Source organism: Ovis aries, chromosome 25, assembly GCF_016772045.2.
Source record: "Ovis aries strain OAR_USU_Benz2616 breed Rambouillet chromosome 25, ARS-UI_Ramb_v3.0, whole genome shotgun sequence".
Classification (NCBI taxonomy): domain Eukaryota; kingdom Metazoa; phylum Chordata; class Mammalia; order Artiodactyla; family Bovidae; genus Ovis; species Ovis aries.
Genome location: NC_056078.1, coordinates 5,582,632 through 5,605,500, shown reverse-complemented (window position 1 = coordinate 5,605,500; position 22,869 = coordinate 5,582,632). Strand labels below are relative to the sequence as shown.

Genomic DNA, 22,869 nt, shown 5'->3' with positions numbered 1-22,869 from the left:
GTTTGGACTTCAAGACCCAGACTGTGACTGATTTTAGAAATTCTTTTTTTCTTACTTCTTGATTCTATGTTTATAGTCGATGAGGTTGCTATAAAGCATTTATGTAGATTGCACAGCGTTTGTATAGGTTATAATTACATAGTTTATTTTCAAAGGCATACAACCAGTAAAATGGTTACAGTGTTAAGTAATTATACAGAATGTAAAACTGATTTATGGTACATTTTATGAGTTTTCAGAGTCTTGAAGTATAATTTCTTAAAATAGTCACCTACTTCACTTAAGTATTTTGGCATTATATGTTCAGAAAATTATTGTGATTAAGTCAAGAACAACACATCTAATATTTTATAAAGACACATGTGCTCAGTCTCAGCAGAGTATAAGTCATAAAGTAAGGGGTGAGGCCCAAGCGTTTGTATTTCTCAAAATGGCCCAAAGACACTATAGAAACCCTGGCACAGGTGATAAATTTCTTAAAACTCATAAGTAGAACAATTAAATTAGAAGGCCTTATTTATATACTGCTGGTAGGAATGAGGACTGGTGGAAAGCAGTCTGGCACTTCCTCAAATGATTAACTACATAATTACCCTGTGGCCCAGCAATTTCACTCCTATCCAAGAGAAGGAAAACTCGTGTCCTCACAAAAACTTTTTCACAGATGCTCACAGCAGCATTATTCAGAATTAGTCAATAAGTGGAAACAACCCCAACGCCATCAACTGATAAATGGACAAGAAAACGTGGTATTATCCACCCAGTAGAATATTATTTAACAATAAATAAGAATGAAAGTCTGACACATTCTATGACATGAACCTTGAAAATATGCTAATTGAAAAGCCAGTCAGAGGACTGCATATTACATAATTCCATTTATACAGAATGTCCAGAATAAGCAAATCTGAAGATACAAAACATAGGTTCATGACTGCCTTGGGCTGGGAGGGATGAAGTTTTGAGGGAGATGGCTACCTTTAATAGGATTTCTTTTATGGATTGCGAAAATGTTCTAAATTGTGGTGATGAAGGTACACAACTCTATTAATATACTAAAAGCTATGAAACTGCACAGTTTAAACTGGCGAATTCAATAGTTTGTATGATGTGTAAATTATACCTCAATAAAGCTGTTAAAACAACAACAATTAAAAAAAAAACCCTGGAGTTTTAATACTAGTCACACAGCATTCTATGAGCCTCAGATGAAGGCCAGTAAGCTCCTGGTGCCTTGTAAGTATAAACAGAGTTGTTCTGTTGTTCTCTGTGTGGTTCTGGTATGGATGGTGTCTTCACTCCCTAATGAGACAAAGCTGAATGGAAAATTCAGATAACCTGGATAACCTGGGATCCCATTTTGGTCTAGCTCTCCATTCCCAAACCAGAAGCTTTAATCTTTAGATGATTCAATCTATAAAATGAAGGAGCTGATATAAATTTTTTTCTTCAAACTCCTTCCATGCTAACATTCTGTGTGTGAGTCATGAGGAATCAAAATTTTCCTTAAAGTGAGATTTGTGTTTATTTACCAACAGGTCTTACAAAATGCTATTACTGTTAACTCAAACTATAACTAGTTTTAATCAAACCTCTGATTTAATAAGATTCTCCTATCAAATGGAAGTCCTAGGACAATCAAAATCTCAAGTTACCCATTCCGTCATGATTATAGCTATCTTGATCAAAACCACAAAACCTTCAAAAAGGCTCATACAGATCTTCCTCAGCTTACAACAGAGTCACATCTGGATAACTCCATAGTAAGCTGAAAATGTCATAAAGCTGAAAATGCATTTAACGCACCTAACGTTATAGACGGTTAGCCCGTGTGTGTGCTGTGCTGTCGCTTCAATCATGTCCGACTCTTTGTGACCCTATGGACTTAGCCCATCAGGCTCCTCTGTCCATGGGGTTCTGCAGGCGAGAACACTGGAGTGGCTTGCCATGCCCTCCTCCAGGGGATCTTCCTAAGCCACGGATCAAACCCACAGCTCTTCTGTCTCCTGCACTGGCAAGAGGGTTCTTTACTACTGGCACCACCTGGGAAGACCAAGCTTAGCCCAGTCTTTCTAAAAGTGCTCAGAACACTTACATTAGCCTAGAGTTGGGCAAAATCATCTAACACAAAGCCTAAAGCTGATCTTGTGTTGAATATCTTGTGCAGTTGGTTGCATACGATACCAAACTGAAAAGCAGGGTGGTTGTCTGGGTTCAGAATGGTTGTAAGTGTATCAGTTGTTTCCCCTCCTGATGGTGGTGCTGACCAGGAGCTGCAGCTCACTGCCTTTGCCTGGCCTCACAAGAGAGGACTGGACCATGTGTCACTAGGCTGGGAAAGATCAAAATGCCAAATCCCAAGTACAGTTTTTAGGAAGTGCCTACCACTTTTGCACCATTGTAAAGTCAAAACAATTCTTAAGTGGAACAACCACAAACTGTGGACCATCTTTACTATTCGTTATGCTCAGAAATGCTCAATACTTTGGGACTCATTTCGGGCTTCCCTGGTGGCGCACATGGTAAAGAATTTGCCTGCAATGCAGAAGACCCAGGTTTGATCTCTGGGTCAGGAAGATACCCTGGAGAAGAAAATGGCAACCCACTCCAGTATTCTTGCCTGCAGAATCCCATGGACAGAGGAGCCTGGCGGGCTATAGTTCATGGGGTCACAAAAAGTTGGACACGACTAAGCAACTAACACTTGGGACTCATTTAATGGAAGTGCAGCAACCAGTTTCCACTAACATCTGCAAGAGCAAAATGCATGGTGCTAACTTACCTCCAGATGTCGCTTCCCTTGGAAAACAAAGAAGACTTGATAACTTCCGGGGCCATCCAGGCATACGTGCCTGCTGCGCTCATTCTGGTAGTCCTGTGCCATTCTCTCGCCAAGCCAAAGTCTGTAATCTTCAGTGTCTTGTTGCAGATGTCATCATACTCTATCTTCTCGAGTAGCAAAACTAAGGGAGAAACAAAGGGAGGGTGTTCGCATATTTTCATAAATTTTCAGTGGCTTTTAAAATACAATCTTCACTGCAGTCAGCTGTGAAGAGAATAAACCTGCATTTTACCATTTTATCTTATTAATACATCATGCTTCTCATAGCCTTTAGTGGGTCATTTGTGCCTGAAGTTACAAGTTTAAAAAAAATCCAGACACAATACAGCTTAGCATCTTTATGAGAAAGCAAATGATTTCTAAGGGCAAGAAACATTTAACTGAGATATCACAGGGAGAATCAGAAGTCTCTGAAAGTTCATGTGACAGGAAAATAATACATGGTTTTCTTCCAAGAAGTTAGCTCCTAATCTAAAAATGTAGTGTTTTCTACTGAATGTATTAGAGTATTGCAAGTAGACGGCATATTATCATAAATCATTATTATCAAAGATTATCTTAAGTTTGCCAAATGCAAATAGACATGTTAACCCATTAAGTTATTTTATGAAGTTGGATTGCTTTACCAAAGATCAGAATACAGCAAAAAGTAAAAATTTTCTAAGAAACATTATACAGATGCTGGTTTCCCCAGTCCCCTGACAAAATGCAGAGTGTACCAAAGCAGCTTTCAGGAGCTGAGCTGAGGTCAGGGCTGCCCTGAGCGCTCACGTGTAAGTGCGCATGCTAAGTCCTCTCCATCGTGTCCCTTTGCCACACTCGGGTAGCAGAAGCTAAAACAACCCTGCTTCCCATCACTGCCCACCTGTACCCGCTCACCCCGCCCCTCCCAGAGCCTTAGTTTCCTCTCTCCCCTGGTAGATTTCTCTGCCTATAACAAGCAGAAATGTCCCACTGTTTTCCATGAGGCACTGATGCAGCTGCGTATCCATGCTAGTCCTTCCCATTTGCTATAAAACAGATGGTTTAAACCTACTGTGTTTTCTAACTTACCTCCTTGCTCCTTCCTTAAAACCCTCCTTCTAGCCTGCAGCTCACTTATTCTAGTTCAACCTAATGCCCCACAGCCATGAAATTAAAAGACACTTGCTCCTTGGAAGAAAAGCCCTGACCAAACTAGACAGCATAATAAAATGTAGAGATATTACTTTGCCAACAAAGTTCCATCTAGTCAAGGCTATGGTTTTTCCAGTAGTCATGTATGGATGTGAGAGCTGGACTATAAAGAAAGCTGAGCACAGAAGAATTGATGCTTTTTAACTGTGGTGTTGGAGAAGACTCTTAAGAGTCCCTTGAGCTGCAAGGAGATCCAACCAGTCCATTCTAAAGGAAATCAGTCCTGAATATTCATTGGAAGGACTGATACTGAAGCAGAAACTCCAATAGTTTGGCCATCTGATGCAAAGAATAGACTCATTGGTAAAGACCCTGATGTTGGGAAAGATTGAAGATGGGAGGAGAAGAGGGCAACAGAGGATGAGATGGTTGGATGGCATCACTGACTCAATGGACATGAGTTTGAGTAAATCCCGGGAGTTGGTGATGGACAGAGAGGCCTGGCATGCTGCAGTCCATGGGGTCACAAAGAGTGGGACATGACTGAGTGACTGAACTGAACTGAATGCCCCACAGGTGCCCCTCCCCCACTACCCTGCCACCATCTTACGCTGAATTACAGTCCTTCTCTCTGGACCAGATGTTGGCCCTCTCCTCTGTCACCCACACACCACCCCAAGCAGATTCATCTTCCTACAGCTCTGTGGCATCCTTTCATCTTTTTAAGCCTCTCATGAATAAACTACCAATACATGTCACAATAGCGATGACTCTCAAAACCACTACAAAAAGAGAAGGAAACCCCACATGAAGGGTTTCATACAGTGATTCTGTATGACATCCTGGAAGAGGGACAGAAATCAGACCAGCAGCTTCGGAGGCTGAAGGGAAAGGTCTGAGGGCAGCACTCCATGGGAGAGTTTCTCCAAGGTATGCAAATTCTCTCTTTTGGTGGTGGTGGTGGTGGTTACAGGATTATATGTATCTATCAAAACTCAAAGTTTTGACAGATACAAAACTCTCACTGTTTGCAGTTGACATGATCCTCTACATAGAAAACCCTAGACTCCACCAGAAAATTACTAGAGCTAATCAATGAATATAGTAAAGTTGCAGGACATAAAATCAACACAAAGAAATCCCTTGCATTCCTATACACTAATAATGAGAAACCAGAGAAATTAAGGAAACAATTCCATTCACCATTGCAACGAAAAGAATAAAATACTTGGGACTATATCTACCTAAAGAAACAAAAGACCTATATATAGAAAACTATAAAACACTGGTGAAAGAAATCAAAGAGGACACTAACAGATGGAGAAATATACCATGTTCATGGATCAGAAGAATCAATATAGTGAAAATGAGTATACTACCCAAAGCAATCTATAGATTCAATGCAATCCCTATCAAGCTACCAATGGTATTTTTCACAGAGCTAGAACAAATAATTTCACAACTTGTATGGAAATACAAAAAACCTTGAATAGCCAAAGCAATTTTGAGAAAGAAGAATGGAACTGGAGGAATCAACCTGCCTAACTTCAGGCTATACTATAAAGCTACAGTCATCAAGACAGTATGGTACTGGCACCAAGACAGAAATATAGATCAATGGAACAAAATAGAAAGCCCAGAGATAAACCCACACACCTATGGACACCTTATCTTTGACAAAGGAGGCAAGAATATACAATGGAGAAAAGACAATCTCTTTAACAAGTAGTGCTGGGGAAACTGGTCAACCATTTGTAAAAGAATGAAACTAGAACACTTTCTAACACCATACACAAAAACAAACTCAAATGGATTAAAGATCTAAATGTAAGACCAGAAACTATGAAACTCCTAGAGGAGAACATAGGCAAAACACCCTCCGACATAAATCACAGCAGGATCCTCTATGACCCACCTCCCAGAATATTGGAAATAAAAGCAAAAACAAACAAATGGGATCTAATTAAAATTAAAAGCTTCTGCACAACAAAGGAAACTATAAGCAAGGTGAAAAGAGAGCCTTCTGAATGGGAGAAAATAATAGCAAATGAAGCAACTGACAAACAACTAATCTCAAAAATATACAAGCAACTCCTGCAGCTCAATTCCAGAAAAATGAACGACCCAATCAAAATATGGGCCAAAGAACTAAATAGACAATTCTGCAAAGAAGACATACAGATGGCTAACAAACACATGAAAAGATGCTCAACATCACTCATTATCAGAGAAATGCAAATCAAAACCACAATGAGGTACCATTTCACGCCAGTCAGAATGGCTGCAATCCAAAAGTCTATAAGCAATAAATGCTGGAGAGGGTGTGGAGAAAAGGGAACCCTCTTACACTGCTCATGGAATGCAAACTGGTACAGCCACCATGGAGAACAGTGTGGAGATTCCTTAAAAAACTGGAAATAGAACTGCCTTATGACCCAGCAGTCCCACTGCTGGGCATACACACCAAGGAAACCAGAATTGAAAGAGACGTGTACCCCAATGTTCATCGCAGCACTGTTTATAATAGCCAGGACGTGGAAGCAACCTAGATGTCCATCAGCAGATGGATGGATAAGAAAGCTGTGGTACATATACACAATGGAGGATTACTCAGCCATCAAAAAGAAAACATTTGAATCAATTCTAATGAGGTGGATGAAACTGGAGCCTATTATACAGAGTGAAGTAAGCCAGAAAGAAAAACACCAATACAGTATACTAACGCATATATATGGAATTTAGAAAGATGGTAACAATAACCATGTATGCGAGACAGCGAAAGAGACACAGATGTATAGAACAGTCTTTTGGATTCTGTGGGAGAGGGAGAGGGTGGGATGATTTGGGAGAATGGCATTGAAACATGTATATTATCATATATGAAATTAATCAGCAGTCCAGGTTCGATGCATGATACTGGATGCTTGGGGCTGGTGCACTGGGATGACCCAGAGGGATGGTACGGGGAGGGACGTGGGAGCGGGGTTCAGGACGGGGAACATTTGTATACCTGTGGCGGATTCATGTTGATGTATGGCAAAACCAATACAATATTGTAAAGTAATTAACCTCCAATTAAAAGAAATAATTTTATATTAAAAATAAAAGAGGAAAAAAGGAAAAAAAGCCCTGTGTTGGCAATAATATGGAGAAATTAGAACCCACATACAGTGCTGGTGGGAATGTAAAATGTGTCACTGCCATGCAAAACAATTTGGTAGTTTCTTAAAAATTAAACATAGAATAATGGAATTATCATATGACCTAGCAATTCCACTCCTAGGTAGGTGCATACCCCAAAGAAATAAAAACAAGTGTTCAAACAAAAACTTGTACATGAAAAAAGAAAAAACTCATCAAAGTGAACCCTCAGAGGGTGAGTTTTACTCTATGTAAATTATATCTTAGTAAGTCTGCATTTAAAAATATTCCATGATTCCCCATAACTCAGAGATAATATCCACACTCTGAAACCTGGGAAATCACAGCCCCTAGATTCACACAGCAAGCTACATTCAAATCATGCCCAGTTCCTCTACGGATAAGCTTCCTCTGCTCAAGCCAAGCTGGCTGCTCCTCCAACCCAAACAGTATCTGCTCAGTGACATCTCCCAGATATCCTGGGTCAGGAACCATCACATCCCCCACACTCACGTGGCCTCTGTGTTTCTGTGACAGCTCTGCGAGGCATCAGGTACCACAGCGTTTGCGTTTACTTGATGCCTCCACTACTGAGAGCTCTGAGATAGTAAGTGTGAAAGAGTGAGTGTGTGAGTGAGGGGGGGAGAGAGTGTGTGTGGTAGGGATGGCAGGAGAGGAGAAAGATGGTAAGAAACTTGTACACTCATGCTCACCCACACGGAACCACTCTGCGTTGCCTGATTCAGCACAGGTGCATTGAGTTTACAGGTGAAATGAACAAAACATGCCCATTCTTATGTTTATCCTTTGCCCATGCCAATTCCCATCTAACAGAAATAATAAGAGTCCATAAGAGTCATTGGTAACTGTCAATATTCCCTATATTCCTTGTACTTTACAGGTGTTATTTCATTTAATCCTCACAAAAATCGCAAGAGACAGGTCTTCATGATCAGAAGATAATTAATACTGAAAAAGAATTGTGCAACACAGTGAATCCAATCAAACAGCAATCCAAATTTCAGAGTTAATAGAGAGTATGTCTGTGTGTGTGCAGGGGTGATTATTATTCAGGTTTCACCTTGAAAACATGAAAAAAGTCTATTTTAATCTTTTTGCCAGTTTTTCTAAATGTCCTATGGACATCTAATAGCAACATATGAGATACAAAATTTTAAATATATTTCTGCAGGATACAAGATTAATATAAATTAAATATATTACTCTATTATATTTAAATTATTAATGACATCATTCAAGATGCTCCTATTCTTATTTTTTCTTGATAAAATATTCTCAGAGAAATGTTAATATGTCTCACTATGATTATGTATTTTGTTCTTTTTCCTTATATTTCTTTTGATTTTTGTTTTATGTATCTTTCTTTGTTATTAAATGTCTAATGATTTATGATGTCTATCTTCTTTGTAAACTGTACCTTTTATCATTAAAAATATTCACCTTTGTTTCATTTTAAAATGAATAAATTTAACTGATTTTTTTTTTTTGGAAAAGCCTTTTACTCTTTAACAACATCTTTGTCACTGCTTAAACCAGGCACTAACTCTTAAAAGGAACAAAATGAACAAGCATGGGAGATTTCTTAGAATTATCCAAACAAAACTGGAAAGAAGCATGAGACATTCTTCATGTTTGATCTGTGGAAAAGGGGAAGCACTTTCCCAAACGTTATAGGAATAATCAGCGTTGACTGAGCACATTCTGTCCAGTACACTTAACCGGTATTTTAATCAGATAACCCCCACCACAGTGCTATGTGAATATTATTTACCACCTGTACTTGATAGATAAGGAAACTGAGACACAGAGATGCTGAATAATCCGTCCAAGGTCACGTAGCTAAGGAGCAATGCCATTCAAGCCGTCTGACCCCTGTGTCCACGGTCCTAACTACAGCCTGCATTACTCAGTTGACAGCTGTTATAAATTTTTCATAAGTGCTTTCTTGATCCCTTGGAAATCTCCTTGTATTCAGGAGCCTGTTGTCCTCCTTTCTGATTTCCTGCCATTGGATAATTATCACATGATCTAAGCAGCAGCCCTGCGGCATCACGACAGAAGCATGCGTGCCAGGGCAGACTGCTCAGTTTGGACTCTGTGCTTCTGATTCCTGTCTGTCACGGGAATTATGACAGTGCAGGCAGGAAGAAAGGAAGACACATTCAGTGCTCAGAATGGTGTCTGAAACACAACAAGCGTTTCGTAAGGATTACACATATATATACCCACATACACCCTTTATCAACGGATTTGAAAGCGTTTTTAGCAAATCTTCAAAATCACTTTCATGGAAGTCAGGAAATCCTATCCTTTTGCAAGGCTTGAAATTTCACTTTGTAATGGATTCACATTGGTGTCATCAATTTAGGCAGTCACGGAAGTCACAGAGTTAATGCAACATGAGCTAGCTGAGGGGGACTGATTATGTAAGTTGCCAAATCTGAATAAATACTGTTGTGCTGTAAAGTTCCTTCCCCTAGAACTTCTAACTAATTTGCAGAGAGTAAGGACCCCCTTCTATCCCCCCAACATCACCTAAGGCAGTACCTCACACACCAAACACTCAACAGTTTTTATTAATGACAATTATTAATATCACCAGTCATAATAAGGATATTGTCTGCTGCTGCTGCTGCTGCTAAGTCGCTTCAGTCGTGTCCGACTCTGTGCGACCCCATAGACGGAAGCCCACAAGGTTCCCCTGTCCCTGGGATTCTCCAGGCAAGAACACTGGCATGGGTTGCCATTTCCTTCTTCAATGCATGAAAGTGAAAAGTGAAAGTGAAGTCACTCAGTTGTGTCCAACTCTTCGCGACCCCATGGACTGCAGCCTCCCAGGCTCCTCTGTCAATGGAATTTTCCAGGCAAGAGTACTGGAGTAGGGTGCCATTGCCTTCTCTAGGATATTGTCTACCACTAACTATCCTCTTCTATGTAGAGGTGTCTCCATTTCATATCTCATTGGACCTTCATGCCATTCTGTGACAGTCTGGAATTTACAGTTTCCAGGTCACAGTTAGAAATGTAACCCAGATCATACGGCTACTATACAGGGCCTGGCTTCAGATCCCATCTGAAGAGCATGCATCTAAGCAACCGGGCACAAAGTGGGCACACCAAATTCTGGGCCACAGAAACAGACAATTCTTGCCAGTCTTCCTTGTTACTAATAATGCTACCAGTTATTAGTATAACTGGTAGAATAATCAGAAATTTCACTTTGTTAATTTTTGAATTTTCCTTTCTTCTGTGTCAGGTTAATGTATATTTATTTCTCAGGGCTGATTCCTCATAAATATCAAGAAAAAAAATCAAGATCTGATCCTTTAAAACCCTGTATACTTGAACCACAGAAACAAAAAATAGAATAATAATTCTATTTTTAGAATAATAATCAGAATAATCAGAAATTTCACTTTGTTGATTTTTGAATTTTCCTTTCTTCCATGTCAGCTTAAGGTATATTTATTTCTCAGTGCTGATTCCTCATAAATGTCAAGAAAAAATCAATATCTGATCCTTTAAAACCCTGTATACTTGAACCACAGAAACAAAAAATAGATAATTAGCTACAGGGACTTCCCTGTGGCTCAAACTGTAAAGAATCTGCCTGCAATGCAGGAGACCGGGGTTTGATCCCTGGGTTGGGAAGTTCCTCTGGAGAAGGGGATGGCAATCCACTCCAGTATTCTTGCCTGGAGAATCCCATGCACAGAGGAACCTGGCAGGCTATAGTCCGTGGGGTTGCAAAGAGTCGGACATGGCTGAGTGACCAACACACACACACAGCTACCTCATCAGCTGTATGATGTTTCTCCCCTCACAATACACACTGATTTCACTTTTAAACGATGATATTCTTACACCATTCAAGACTCTGCATTAATGGTCAAGTTGGCTCGGAGTTCTATATAACTGTGTTTTCCAAGACACTTTCACGTATTTTATCTTTTCCTTCTGATAAACATCCAAACAGGAAGGCATGAGGAAGCCTTGATTAAAATGGGCCTTATAACCAATCCACATCCTCAGGCCCCAGGTAATGCCTGGCAGCCCTTGAGAAGCAAAAAACCTCAGAAAGGCAACTGTAAAATAAAGGCAGAATGCCAGTGAGAAGTAAACACTCAGTATTTAGAGAGGATTGCATTTCTAAAGCAATGCCACGGCAGAATGCACTATTAGCAGCCACTGCGTTGGCAGCTTTGAAACACCTGCCCCCACCTGGAGCCCAAGGTTTCCACAGAAGCTTTGAACTATCAGAAAACAAGTTAAAATAACACTCTGAATGTCAAATGTTTAGAGTTCCATGAAAGGCCCATTGTTCTGGATTCTATTTCAGAGGTGTTCAGCAGAATTCTTCAAATTCCTTATCTTTTGGGCAAAATGACCGAAACCAAAAATAGCCAGTGTCCCGACAGGTAACGTGACTGGGCGCCTGGCCAGGTTTCAGCGGAGGGCAGGCTGGCGGTGCTTCTGCGTCCTGCCCACTACCAGGAAGAGGACCCCAAGGAACAACCATGCATGAAGCGGGCACATCAACTTCTGGGCCACAGAAAGTAGTCAATTCTCGCTAGCAACCCAGCGACGAATGTTTGAGCCCCTTTTTGTGCGACTTCAGTAAAGATTTTTGACCCCTGTTAGCCCCATTGTTGAACAATCAGCCTTTACAACCTGTGTTTTGTCTACTTATTCAACCATGAGGCACTTGATTTTTTCCAGCTCCTTTGAAGTTTCACTTTGGTATTTTCCGAATCATAGTATATAATGTACATATTCCTTAAAGCAATTACAATGTATCCATTCTATTTCCTCACCATTTATGGGAGTGCCAGTCCAAATTCCATTTGAGTCAAATAGGTTCATTTCAATTAACCTTTAACTAGGACTATGTTATATATAAAAAAAAAGTCTGTTAGAAAGAAATCAATTGAGGAAAGCACCAATGTGAAAGAATATATTAGCAAAACACCACCTCTCAGCCTAAGACAGTAATGTTACTCTGTGAATTTCAATTCTGGAAACAATCAGCCATTCATTTCCAGGGAAAAAATGATAACTTACTCACGTTTCTTCCATCTATTCCCACATCTGTAGCACTTATTCACTCACCGGTCTCTGGAGGCCTTCATCTTGGTCTTCAAGTGCCTTCTCAATCTCATCTCCATGTCTTTTCAGCTCTTCCTGGACTTTTCAAAAGGAATCCTACACCCTAAAACTGCTGTACATTAAAGGCCACTTCTTTTTTTTTTTTTTTAGCCTTTAGATTTATTTATTTATTTATTTTTACATTTTCATTACAAATTTTTTTTAATTTTATTTTTTTACTTTACAATACTGTATTGGTTTTGCCATACATTGACATGAATCCACCACAGGTGCACATGAGTTCCCAACCCTGAACCCCCCTCCCACTACCCTCCCTATATCGTCTCTCTGGGTCATCCCATTGCACCAGCCCCAAGCATCCTGTATCAAACCTAGGCTAGCGATTCGTTTCTTACATGGTAGTATACATGTTTCAATGCCATCCTCCCAAATCATCCCACCCTCTCCCTCTCCCACAGAGTCCAAAAGTAAAGGCCACTTCTAAAAAACATGACATTACATTAGCGTCTCCTTGCTCCCAGTGCCAGCTGTGTGGACCACCTCCCCCTTGCACCCTCCACAAAACCACACTTGGCCTCCACTTCCCATGGAGGCAGCCCAGCTCCAGCCCTGGATTCTCGCTGCAGCACCTACTGTGAGCGGTCCACCGGCCTTTGGAATCTCAATTTCCCCTTCTAGTAAAAAACCAAAAAACCAAAAACGAATAGCTTTGCCAGTCTCTGCCTGCTCCCATATTATACCACGTAAATACCGTGTCCCCGTGGGTGCCTTCCCTCAGGACTTCTCTAGATGTTCTCTGCATTGCTAAGGCACTTAAGCTGTGCCACTCCCCTTACACTTAAACACACTGTCTTATCTCATTTGTTGGTCTCATCTCTAATTAAATTATAAGCACCTGGAGGATAGAATGTGCACCTAACTCATTGTATTCATTTATTTCTACTGCACAGCAACTACCATTTTTATACATTCAATAAACAGTTGCTAAATGAGTGACTACAGTAAGGGGAAGAAGGAGCAGGAAGATGAACCTTTTCATGTTAAGCCAGCTGCTGAGTATGAAAAACCAGTGCACCTGTTCCTCCTAAAACAGCACAGACTGCTTTAGAAATAACGATAGCAAAGTAGTTATTTGGATACTGATCCACCAGCTGCAACTGACGCAGTTGATCGTTCCCCCCGAACCCTGTTCTTCTCTGGCCCCCAAGTATCACAACACCCTCTCACGTTCATTCCTTTATCAGCTGCTCCTTTTTCTGGTTCCTCCCTCTCTGCGGGGCCTCTAATCCCTGGTGACCCCCAGGACTCAGCCCTCGGACCTCTGGTCTTTCCTATCGGCACTCAGTCCCCAGATAATGTCAACCACTCTCAGGCCTTTTCATGCCATGGACATGTTACTGACTCCCAAGTGATCACTTCCACCCTAGTTCCTCATGTGTTCTCAAAACTGCAGACCATGCGACCTGCTGCAACATGACTCAGAGCCAGGCCTTGGTTCCAAAACATTCCAGGGGCCACCCCCTCTCTCCCGGGTGCCCCGCGATTCCCTTCCAGGCCTCTCCTGTCACAGCGGGCTCCTGCTCTGGGGAGTGATTTCTGTTCTTCAACCAGAGTCTGTTTCTCCAGGTGATCCGCCTTTCCACTTCTTCAGGTTTTGCTTCCTTTTCTGGAAGGCCTTTCTTAACCACACGCTAATCTTGAACTGCTCACTCCAAGATTTTAACCTTCCTTTTCAACTTTTAGTTTTTCTACTAAGCAACTGGGCTTCTCAGGTGGCGTTAATGGTAAAGAACCCATCTGCCAATGCAGGAGACTAAGAAACGTGGGTTCGATCCCTGGGTCGGGAAGATCCCCTGGAGGAGGGCATAGCCACCCACTCCGGTATTCCTGCCTGGAGAATTTCATGGACAGAGGAACCTGGAGGGCTAGAGCCCAAAGGGTTGCAAAGACTGAAGTGACTTGGCGCTCATGCACTAAGCAATTAGTACCCTCCACCATACTATGTCTTTCACCATTTACCCTCTAATGTCCACACTGCCCACTGGCGTGTAAATTCCACAGGGGGAAGAACTTGTTCTCTACTTTGCTCACCACTGACTATCCACAGCCTGAAGCATCCCTGGCATGCAGTGCACAGTCACTAAATGACCGTGTTGTGATGAGTGAGTCAGCCCACTATATACAAGGAGAGAGACCTCTGCAAGCTCCAGGCACGTGATCAGCTAAATCAGAACTTCATATGGCCCTCAACACCATAGACACACACAATATTCAGTTTCAATGAGAAAACTTCTTACATTTCATTGTGTGTGAAACACACACATCACTCTTTCTATCGGCTGAACATTTTCTGTATTTTATCAAGGTAGGGAACAAAGCAAACTCAAGAGGGAGGAATCCGCCGCAATATTCTACATTAATATGTTAGTAAACAGAAAGTAATATAATTGATATTATTTGAGTCAATATTTGCAGACAACCTGAAACAAAGTAACTCTTAAAAGTCAATTAAGCCAGTAATAACTCAAACCTCCTATACGTAGTCAAGACACTCTCCCCAAATGGCATGTGATTTGCTTTTTCAAAAAGCACAAAAAATGTCCCAGTAATGAATTCTGCTGCTGTGCTTAGTTGCTGTCGTGTCCCACTCTTTGTGACCCCATGGACTGTAGCCCACCAGGCTCCTCTATCCACAGGGATTCTCTGGGCAAGAATACTGGAGTGGGTTGCGAAGCCCTCCTTCAGGGGATCTTCCCAACCCTGGGATCAAACACAGGTCTCCCACATTGCAGGTAGATTCTTTACCGTCTGAACCACCAGGGAAGTCCAATGAACTCCGTAGTGAAACAGTTAAAACAGCAATTGAATACTTCATGCCTTCTCCCTGACCCTCAACTTATCAAGCCAAGTTACAAGCAGACTGGCCAAAGTGTGCAGATGGCAGCATTCCTACGGAACAAAGCGCGAGACTGTTTCCTTGTACAGCTGGCTGGCCTGGATCAACGGAGCCAATTAAAGGATGAAGACTCTGACCCCCAACTAAAGTGAATGAACGTATGATAACATGGCACTATATTCTGCAGAAATAATAATGTCCTTGGGTTATGAAGAATTGTGGAAAGCTTTTAGGTATCAATGAGTTCACACACAAGCAAGTTAGGAACTATTTAAAGCACTCAAAGTGTTTCTAAACACTTAGTATAGTCACCAGCTTATATTTAGATTGCATCTCACAGTTTATTAAGTACCTTGACATATACAGAAGTCAGGGAACTACATCCTACGGGCCAAACTGGAAGCTGAATAGCTGCAACAGGAACGATACGGCCTGCAGATACCTACAGGGGAAAGGGTGCTGACGCCAGGTGTGCCCTGCTTCAGTGATCCTCACACGACCCTGTTCAGAAAGTCTGAGGCCATGAGCCCACGGACTGTGAGAAGTGGAGTCAGAGCTAACTGAATTCTTGCTGCTTTGGGGTCAGTTGTACAAATATAAGTTCTAGGCTCCAAAATGAAGCCATCACAGTTCTCCCAGCCTCCCCAGGAACCCTTCTTCTGCCCCCTAAAATTCCTTCATCAGGGTATTTCTACCTTGTGGGAGCCACTCAAGTACCACAGAGAGTTTGGGAAGTCACACTGAAATTCCAAGTTAAAATCATCAGCCTGACATAGTAAATCTGGTCATTATTTTCCAACTCTGGTGAGTCAGAGGGAGAAAGTACCCTATATTAGCTCACTAAATAAATAGTGATTATAAAAATTAGGTTCTGGTCATAGGTGATAAACAAATGTATGCCAAACTGATGTCTAAGTATTTTATTTTTTATTCCTGATCCACTAATAATAGTGGGTCTTGATAGATACAGTCATAAAGTAAGTTACTCTAAGCTGATACACTTTTCTTTGTAGGTATTTGTCTTACAGATCAGAGCACTTTCCTCCTCAAAACTGTCCATGGCTTGCTTTTGCCGTCAGACAGTCCACAACTCTTGGTGTGGCATTCAAGGCCATGCTAACATCTGGCCACATGCTAAACACCAGTCTCCTTCTCAACAAAAGCCACTGTCTACTTTTCCTTCTAGCACACCTGACTCCTATCTGTTCACTAAAAAAGCCATCTGCTTTCATGTAGAATGTACCCAATTGCCTACAAAGGGTTTAAAAAAAAAAACTAGATTTTTCCCCTACAGGTTCCTGTTCATCTCCAAGAGAGGAATTCAGTAGACAGTATCAGAAATCAAGGCTGTTAGGCTCAGCGAGGTCATATAACTTGCCCAAGGTCACACAGCTTGTAGATGATAACACCAATATTCAAACCCAAGTCTGACCTCAAAGCAAAGGCTCCTTTTGGTACTGCAAGGTTCTAGAACAGTCCAAACCTCACATGCCAGTGTGGGAAAGCAGGACTTACAGACAGCCTTCTGAAATGATGGAGGAGATCTCCTATCTCGGCTTTCCTCTCCCCACACTTTGATACACTTGACAATGACTACAAAACAATCTGAGATGTACATTATAATATGAGCATAATGTGAAAAGTTAAAGTCACTCAGTCATGTCTGACTCTTTGTGACCCCATGGACTATATAGTCCATGGAATTCTCCAGGCCAGAATATTAGAGTAGGTTGCCATGCCCTCCTCCATGAGATCTTCCCAACCCAGAGATCAAACCCAGGTCTCCCACACTGCAGGCGGATTCTTTACCATCCGAGCCACCAGGGAAACCTATAAAATGATCATCAGCACGAAATTACTCACAACTGTTAAAAAAAAATCAGAAGTGGACTTTTTCCAACAAGCAAGCATAAAAATGGAAGGGGAAGACATACCTGATCAAAATCATGACCCATTTTGATTGCCATTCTTTCAAAGATATATCTTTGGTCAATTTTGTTTCAGAAGCAGACAGCTCTCTGTCACCACTGGGCTCTCTGAACTGATCTCCCTGAACCCCTAGAATAGGAAGAGGCCATGGCATGAAGCTGCATGTCTGGAGTAAAAGAACAGACGAGAGAAGGGAGAAGACGCACGTCTCTCAACTGACAATAGCATAATTAATAGCTCCTCCAAACCACTCTTATGAGCTTTTTAAGCACCTTATTTGGAGATCACGCTGGCTATAATTTTCTCAAATAGCTCGTTTATTTACACTGCACTAATGAGAAAAGCAAAAGAAAAAAATTTAGACTCCTTTTGTAGTTTTAGTAAGAGCTCTAAATTGCATTTCATAATAAATATAACTATGTCTATTTATAGACTGTAGATGTCCTTGTAGATAATAATATATAATAATTTTTCCCAGGAGGCTAAAAAAAAAAAATCAGGATAAAAGATACCTAATCATTGAAAGAAAAAGTACACAAATAAGCAGCTACAAGGTCTGTGGCTCAGTTTCTCATGCAACGTTTATTTTCTGCTTAAAAAAAAAAAAAAAGTAGAACACAGTAAGCAACATTAGCAAAAAAGGAACCATAAATTATGCTAGGCAATCTTCTTTCTATCCTGAACTATGTCAGAACAAACAAAACACTTAAGACTAAATTCTAATCATTCAAAGCCTCCTCAGCAATTCACATATTGTACTATTTTCTTTTCACTCCTTCCTGGTAACTTCCCTGAAAACCACTTCCATTGCTCAGCCAAACCAGTGCTTTCCCTGGCCTGGACAATTTCCCCAGTCTTCACTCAGGCCAATTCCTAGTCCACTCTTCAGAGTAATCTTACAGACACAGGCATTCGATCATGCCCCTCCTCTGCACAAAATGCCCCGAGGCTTTGGACTGATGGATGGTGCTCAGAGGGAAACCCCACGTGGACCAGGGGCCTGCAAACCACCCCCAGCCCACATCTCTCTTCTACTCTCTGCTCCAGCCCTCCGGCCCACCTTCTTCCCAGTCATCCAACAATCCAGGCTCATGTCTACGTCATCTGCCCTTTGCCTGGACCTTTGCTTGACTCATTCCTCCTCCTCCAGGTCTCCGTGTCACTTCCTCGGAGTGGCTGCCCTGGACCACCCCGTCTGATCAGCATCCTCACTCTCCACCCCTCATCATGCTTTCTTTTCTTGACAGCACTTACTGATATTTGCATGACTGCCATTCATCAGCAGGAGCAGCCATTCATCTTCCCTATGAGACTTAAGTTCGGTGCTGGGGGAACACTGTTTACCATCTGCTTTCGCACTGTACCCTGGGGGCTAGAAGTCCCTGGTAGAGGGTAGGCCCTCAAACTCTGTTGAATAAATGAGTTCCAGCTCACAATGATTTTTCTCTTTTCTGAGTGCATATAAAACTGGTCCTTTTCACAGTAACCCAAGGTTGCCTTGGATTGCTCTCTAGTTGTGGTACACAGATTTAGCAAAGCATTTTCTATTTACTTTGCATCTGGGAGTGACAGGGCCTAGCATATTTCAACAACATAAATGATGCTTAAAACTTGCTCATTTGGCTCAACTTTCAATCTTCTGTTGTCTCTTGAAAAAGGGACAAAATTGTTTGTACATCACAAGATTGGTTTTTATTTCAACAAACATTGTCTCAGAATGATATGACAGGACTTAAAAAAAAAAAGTGATGAGAAAAGAAAGAAAATATATCAAGAGCCATATCTTAGTTTGATAAATTTAAACATTTGTTTTAAGGCAATAATTTCTACTAGCTCAGGTCCAAGTAGTTGTATTCTGGCTCTCTGTTACAAGAGCAGACTAAAGAGTAACACTAAATTTCAATATTGATTTTTTAAAACCTTGTTTACATTATCATTAACTCACTACCACCATTAGCAAATAGCCAATAGAGTCAAACAAAACATACTGTAATAGAGTCTCTGCTGTACTGAAAGAAATCTCAACAAGGAGTTATGGCTTCATATATCACAAGAGGGTTCCAAGGGACCTGCATTAATTCACTGAATAAATAATACCAGGATAAGACAATGTGCTAGACCCTGCTCTGCACCTTTTAGGCCCTATTCAAAATGCTTATGTCATAGAAGTTAAAAACTGTAAAAAGTGGTCATATCGTAACAAATATTTGGCTAGGCGAGTGACCTAGCCAATTAAGTTGTTTTAAAAGTGCGATAATTCCACTCTGCCTAACAATTACAGAAATTAAAATGCTCCAGGAAGTTTGGCAACTTACTCTGAGGGTGAAAAGTCTTTCAAAAACTAAATTGCAGCCTATAATCACCTTCAGATTACATAATATCTCCCCAAGACACAGTAAGCTACTTGTTCCACCGTACAAGTTTTTCTGGTGTCAATAAAAACTTTTTAACCATGTTATTATTCCAAGGTCATGCTGTTTCTTTTCACTATTTAATAGACTAGCACTTTAAATTTTTTAATTTATACACTGGAACACGGGTTAACCTGCCCTTCTGTGCTTTTACCACCACTAGCAGACATGCTCTGCCTTTGTGAACAGGTCGTATGGACTTTAAGCGTTATTAAAACCCAACTGAACAGCCTAAGCATAATGCAAAAGTAAGAGTTACAGACCCTTTAATTTCTGGGTCTAAGGATCAGTCCAACCCAAACTGTTTGCTTGGCATTGGCAATTTGACATACAGCAACAGAGTAAGTTTGAAGGATGCCAGGTTCCATGTTTATCACAGAACTACAGCAACTTACAAGAGCCAGAATGAGCAGGATGCTGCTGCCATCCTTAAAATACCTGATTCTGCAGAAAACTCTCAGCAGACAAAGGCTTGTGGGCTCACTAGGGGTAGGGCTTCTGGGACACACAGGTCATGTTCTTTGGCAGCAGGTTAAACATTTCTTTCAGTAAAAGCATAGTTTAGGCAATAAGCTCGAATTGGTAACAGAGACTGTGTCAGGTCTTAAGCAGTTACCAAAATTAGTACATTTGAAATTGTGCTCTGTCTTTACTGCAGCACAGTCCAAAAGTAAGTAAATGGCCTCATGTGGCCTCTGTCAGGATTCTGAGGGTGCACACCACCCCTGCCACTGTTCTAGCCCATATTTTCTTAGAATTTGTTCCTGTCACTCAAGCAGCTGCAATCTAAATTGTAAGACGTGGGGGCCAACAGAAGTCACGAGATTTAAAAACAGAAAAGAAAAAAATCCAGTGTTTATTTGTAGTTACCAACACTCATATTATTTACAGTTCTGAAACGCTACGTTAGTCATTTTCAGGTACATTGCTGTAGGATTTTGAATAGGAGAACAAGTCTGCATAAACATACCACAAACATATCCTTTCTTCCTGTCACTCTCCTGTCTTGCAGTGCAGCAGAAGGGCAATGTTTCCATTTGCCTCAGCTCCTGTCCTAGCAGGTTTTACAAGGTTGAAACGCATGCAGCTGTGGTAGGCCAATGCCAGTTCTGGCTGCATCCTTTAATCTCTCATGAGATTTCACCTCATTCTAAGACTGTGAAGAGATCTTCAATACCGAAGCTAATTCTAGTAGCTCTTTTATATGATGAAATTTAATAGGATTTGGGCTGAGTTCCCTTGTCGGTTCTTAATGGACATCTGTAAAACGCACTTTGATTTATAAACAAAGTGAATGATACAGGCCAGGTTTTCTGGATTTCAAGTACCTGCACAAGGACAATGAACTTGCTCTTAAATCAATCCAAATGTGCATGATGGCACAAAATGGTGTTTCTGGTCTGGAGACAATTCCCTAACACCCAAGACACTGAACCAATAATGAAATCATACTTCACTGGCAGAGACATCTGAATGAAAACACTTTGGAGACGTTAAAGGACACGAAGCCATATTGAAAGTGGGAGAGAAGAGACCTCAATACAGTGCTTGTAAGCTGAAGGAAAGGGCAGGTTGATGAAGGCCACTAGACAAGACGGGGGCGTCAGGGGGCGTGTGTTTTGAGAAAGGCCTCAGTTGGCAAAGTTCTGTCCAAACGAACTACTTATTGTACCTTAAGGCCAAACAGCACCATGAGGTTTCCAGAAAGTCCAGATCTTTTACAAGTGTGTGGTCTGCAAGCAAGTCTGATCTGAATTTAAAAAAAAAAAAAAAAGGCACCTAAAAGCAACAAAGCAAGGTGTGTCACCTGCTCCAACGCAAGTAACCAGGGTGCAAATGGACCTCTGAGCCCTGGAAAGTCTGCGCAGGAGGCTTTTTGGGAGTCCGGAGGTCGACTAGCCTATCCAGGTGGATTGCGACGGGCGCAGCTGAGTCTTCCTCTCCCCTATCCCTCCGCCCCACCGTCCCCACTCACTGTTGCTGGACTTGAGGTCCCGGTGAAGAATGGGCACCACCGCCTCCTCGTGCAGATAGAGCATGCCCCGCGCGATCTGCACGGCCCAGTTGACCAGCACGTGCGGGGGGATGCGGCGCGCGCGGCGCGGGGAGGGCGCGCGGGGGTCCGGGGTCGCATTGGCGGCGGCCAGCGCGCGGTTGAGCGCTCCGCCGCGGGCAAACTCAAGCACGAGGCAGAGGTGCGGCTGCCGCAGGCACACACCGCGCAGCTCGATGATGTTGGGGTGCCGCAGCATGGAGAAAAGCCGGGCCTCCCGCCGAACGCTCTCGGCCGCCGCCGCCGCGTCCTGCTCCGGGTCGCAGCGCGCCGCCTTCACCGCCACCTCCTGGCCCTGCCAGGTGGCGCGGTACACCTGCCCGAAACCGCCGGCGCCGATGAGCTCCTTTAGTTCCAGCCGCTCGAAGTCGACGTGCACGGGCGAGCCGGGCCGCGGCGGCGGCGGTCTGGCGGGCTGCGGCGCGGGGTGGGCGGCCGGGCGGCACGGCGCCACGTAGTTGGCGGGGAAGATACCGAGGCGTCGCTGCACCTGGCCGGCCCACCAGCCCTCATCGCCCGACACGGCGGCGTCCTGGGACAGCACCTCCACCAGCTGGCCGCGGCGCAGGCTCAGCTCGTCCTCGCCGCGCGCCTCGTAGTCGTAGAGCGCGGCCCACAGCCCAGCTCCTGCCGAGGGCGAGCCGCCGGAGGAGGCGGACGAAGACGACGCGGAGCCGGTGGGGGCGCCCCGAGCCGGGGATCCCGGCCGGTCAGGCGCGCCCTCGGCGCCGGGCAAGGCCATGGTGGGTGGTGGCGAAGGGTGAGAACCGGGCGGCGGGCTCAGCCTCCCGGGCGGCCGGGGGCGCGCATCGTCCAGCGGGGTCACCGCCTGCGCCCAGCAAGGCAGGGAACGGGAGTCTGGGCTCAAGGACGGCGAGGGTTCACTGGCCCACTACCCGGAGGCCCCGTCTTCAGCCTCCGTTCCTCCTCTGCTGTCTCTGCTGCTGCGGCGGTCCCCGTGGCCGCCGGCCCTGCCTCTCCATGGTGGTGCGCTGGGCCTGCGGCCGGCCCGCGGCACGTTCGGCCTAGCAGCCGCCTGAGCCCACCCCCTCCCGGCCCGGCCCTCCCTACCCGGGTCCGTCCCGCCCCCAAAGCCTTCACAGTACTCAGGGCCTGCCCGGCTCTCCCGGTCCGCGGCCATCTGGGCCCGCCCCCTCCGGGCCTGTTTCCCCGCTCCGACCAGGGCCCACCCCGCCTGCAGGAGCCGCCGTCGCCTGGGCCCGCCCCCTCGGGGCCTGCCCCGCCCCGCACCCGGGCCCGTCGCGCATTCATGGGCCGCCCTACCTCCAGGGCCCGCCCCACCCCACGGGACCCGCCCCTCACCCTGTGTCCGCCCCGCCCCCAGGGCCTGCTC

General features: G+C 43.5%; 1 protein-coding gene across 1 annotated transcript in view; it reads right to left on the bottom strand.

The window, feature by feature from the left end:
- MAP3K21 (mitogen-activated protein kinase kinase kinase 21) overlaps positions 1–22,554 on the bottom strand; it is a 60,105-nt gene extending 37,551 nt beyond the window's left edge. The window contains exons 1-2 of the mRNA XM_015104330.3: positions 21,438–22,554; positions 2,783–2,963 (exon numbers count right to left, since the gene is read on the bottom strand). Coding sequence (XP_014959816.2) covers positions 2,783–2,963; positions 21,438–22,257 — 1,001 coding nt within the window. The 5' untranslated portion in view covers positions 22,258–22,554. The remainder of the gene's footprint in view (positions 1–2,782; positions 2,964–21,437) is intronic.
- Between the last annotated feature and the right edge of the window lie 315 nt (positions 22,555–22,869).